Source organism: Nannospalax galili, unplaced genomic scaffold, assembly GCF_000622305.1.
Source record: "Nannospalax galili isolate Female #2095 unplaced genomic scaffold, S.galili_v1.0 scaffold159, whole genome shotgun sequence".
In the NCBI taxonomy this organism is placed as follows: Eukaryota; Metazoa; Chordata; class Mammalia; order Rodentia; family Spalacidae; genus Nannospalax; species Nannospalax galili.
The window spans coordinates 1,689,304-1,692,671 of NW_008343239.1; the positions used below are offsets into that span (position 1 = coordinate 1,689,304).

Below are 3,368 nucleotides of genomic sequence, written 5' to 3' on the forward strand. Positions count from 1 at the left end.
AAAGAAAGCAGGCTGAGCACAGGCCAGTTGAGCAAGCCAGTAAGTACTGCTCCTCTATGGTCTGTGCTCTAGGTTTCTACCCTGAGTTCCTGACTGATTTCCCTCAAAGATAGACTGTAACTTAAAAGTATAAGATGCAATAAACACTCTTCTCAAAGTTGGTTTTGGTCACAGATTTTTATCACAGCAACAGAAAGCTAAATAGGACACACAGTTTGGGTGCGGAGAAGAAGCAAACTTTTACAGGCTCCTGGTAAGAATGTCAGGTAGCATGATCCTTCCAGATGTTATCATGCATTACACACAGATAAGGCCTTACCTGCATTCCGCTCGACCTAACAAGTCTAATTCTAGGAACAAGCTGTCATTCTAAAGTATATAGTAGCAGGCTGGACATGATGGTGCACACCTTTAATCCCAGAACTCAGAAGACGGAGGCAGGCGGATCTCTGTGAGTTCAAGGCCAGCCTAGTCTCCATAGCGAGTTCCAGGCCAGCTAGGACTACTACAGGAAGACCCTGACTTAAAAACACCAAAAAAAAAAAAAAAAAAAAAAAAAAAAAAAAAAAAAAAAAACAAAAACAAAAAAAGAAAGTATATAGTAGCTAAGTGTGGTGGCATACACCTGTCAGCCTAGCACTCAGGAGGCTGGAGCAGGAAGATCATGAAGGCCAGCCCAGAATGAACACAGAGTTCCAGGCAGCCTAAACTACATGGTGAGACCCTATCTCACAAAACAAAACTAAACAAAGCAACCAAAAGCATGAACTGTAGAACTGAGGACGATCAACGGGCTTTACTTACCTGGTTTCTGTCGGCGTGGCCTTCTCTTCACTCGTGGACCCACTCCTTGTCCTTCCTTCCAACCCATTTTTCTTAGCAATTCAAAGCCAACAGATAATCTGGCAATATAGCAAAACATCAGCAATGAACCTCACTTTTAATAAGCAACTCCTGATCTAGCTCCCCTACCTGTCTTGACTGGGCTCATCCCTCCTCTAGAACACAATGACACAACCCTGGAGGCCAGCCACAATTGCCTGAGCTCAGGAGCACACCTGCACTAGGAAAGATCGATGCCCACCTCCTCAGGCCTTTGGAATGGGCCTAAAGGGACTCTAGGCAGTCCTTGTCAAGCAAGCCTGTGACCTAGGGATAGCAGGAAGGTCTGAAGCTAGCACATCAGGTCTTGTGCCCAGGGGCAGAAGACTACGTGAAAGAGAAGACAGAAGGCACGGGGCTGGAGAGATGGCTCAGCGGTTAAGAACACTGGTTGTTCCTGAAGAAGACCCGAGTTCGAATCCCAGCACCCACATGGCAGCTCACAACCGTCCGTAACTAACAACTGTCCCAGGGGATCCGACAGCTTCTTCTGACCTCCGAGGGCAATTCACGACATGGGTGCACTTACCTACATGTAGACAATACATGCATACACATAAAATAAAAATAATAAATTTTTAAAAAAATTTTTTAAAAAATAAAAAGAATCAGGCAGGGCAGAGCCCACAAGACCTGTGAGGGAGGTGAAGGAGGGAAGCCACCCCAGTTACCAACAGCCCTCCAGGCTACATAACCCCAGCAGCTAGTAACTGGGGCTCTGGAGCAATTCACACAGTGATAATGAGAGATCTTTGGGGTAAAACTCCTTCACTTACACTTCCAGTGGGAAACCATCTTGTACTTGTCATCAAACTATTCCTAAGTAAGACAACCATACATATGCAAAGCACAGGTGCCAGGAGCAGAACAAGGGGAATTAAATTCTCACTTTGCCGGTGTGATGAGGTCATCAAGCAGCATGGCTCCAGGAATAGGGGCTGCAGCAGCTGCCAGCTGCCTGGCCTTTTCCTGAAGTCTGTCTTTGGTTTTGGAAGCAAAATCATCTGTGGTAACAATTGCTTTAGGTGCTATCCCAAATTCACTAAGATCCTTCAGAGGAGAAAATGAAACAGGATTACTTCATTTGAAAAGTAGCCAAACATGGTATGTCACATAGTATTGTGTTGTTCCTTTAAACAAAACTGAAACTGCAAATTTAGCACAAGATCAGTAGAATGGCAGACCTCCCACACCGACGGAAGAGAGCTGAACACCTTTAATCTCAGCACTCAGGAGGCAGAGGCAGGCAGGTCTCCAGGACTTGGAGACCAGCCTGGTCTACATACCAAGTTCCAGGCCCACCAATGCTACATGGTAAGACGCTGTCTCAAAATAAAATAACAATATTTCAGGTCTGGGGCTGGGCATGGCTCAGTGGTAGAGCACTAGGGTAGCATGCATCAAGCCCAGAGTTTAACCCCAACACTGAAAATAATCAGTCAATCAATCAATCAACCAATCAATCAGAAAAACCCTTTGTGTGAACAGAACTTCATAAACTGGTCAAGGTGGCCCATGCCTGTAATCCCAGAAGCATCATCTGGTGTTGTCTATCAATTTCCTCTGAGATAAAAACCTTCCATTTTAGAGGGAAGTTCATTAAGACACAGGATGTTCTAAGGGGAGCTGAAACATTCCTCCTTAAACTGGGAAAGTATGACAGGAAGGCTTCAGGAAGTCCCTGAAACTGACCAGGTTCACTAGGCCCCTCCTTCCCAAGAATATATATAAACAGTAAGAACAGATAAGCTGAGCTACAGAAGAGACTCAGAGTACTAGTCACCGGAAGGGCTCACACTACTTAAGCTGCCTGAGAGAGACACTGGCCAGCCTGTTGAGCTGCCCGACTGTTTCCAGCTTTCATGAGCTGTTACCCTGCTGGAGTGGACTTTGGTGATGTGGCTGTTTTTAAATGATTTCTGCTCCTATAAATAACCCCAGTACAGATCATTGGTTTGCCAAGTTGAACTTTGGTGATAGCCTTACTTTGGTCTGTTGTTAACTCCCCTTTCTGGAGTAGACGTTTGTTCACATCTCCCTAAGGAACAGTGTCACGCAACGCTTGGACTACTTAGAGACACCCTGTTTCAAAGAAAAGAGGGGCAGGATGTGCTGGGAAGGTAGCTTAGTTGGTAAAGGGGGCTTGCCATGCGAGCACAAGGACCTGAATTCAGTCTCCAAAACCCACATTTAAAAAGCTGGGTGTAGCCGGGCATGGTGGCACACATCTTCAGTCCCAGCACTCAGAGGCAGAGGCAGGCGGTCTACATAGTGAGTTCCAGGACAGCTGGGGCTACATGGAGACCCTGTCTCAAAAAGACCAGAAAAAAAAAAAAAAAAGAAAAAAGAAAATTCTGTTTCTTATAGGTTATACCACCCCAAAAGAAGTAAAATGTGGTGTACATGCCTGTAACTCTAATACTCGAAAGGTTAAGGCAGGAGGGCCGCAAGTTAAGAGTCAGCCCAAGGCTACAAATCAAGACCCT

At 45.5% G+C, this 3,368-nt stretch overlaps 1 protein-coding gene across 2 annotated transcripts in view; it reads right to left on the reverse strand.

The window, feature by feature from the left end:
- Gpatch1 (G-patch domain containing 1) overlaps positions 1-3,368 on the reverse strand; it is a 65,601-nt gene that overhangs the window by 47,529 nt on the left and 14,704 nt on the right. For both annotated transcript variants that reach the window (XM_008839459.3, XM_029566641.1), the window contains exons 4-5: positions 1,772-1,932; positions 805-902 (exon numbers count right to left, since the gene is read on the reverse strand). In XM_008839459.3, the coding sequence (XP_008837681.1) occupies positions 805-902; positions 1,772-1,932 (259 nt within the window). The remainder of the gene's footprint in view (positions 1-804; positions 903-1,771; positions 1,933-3,368) is intronic.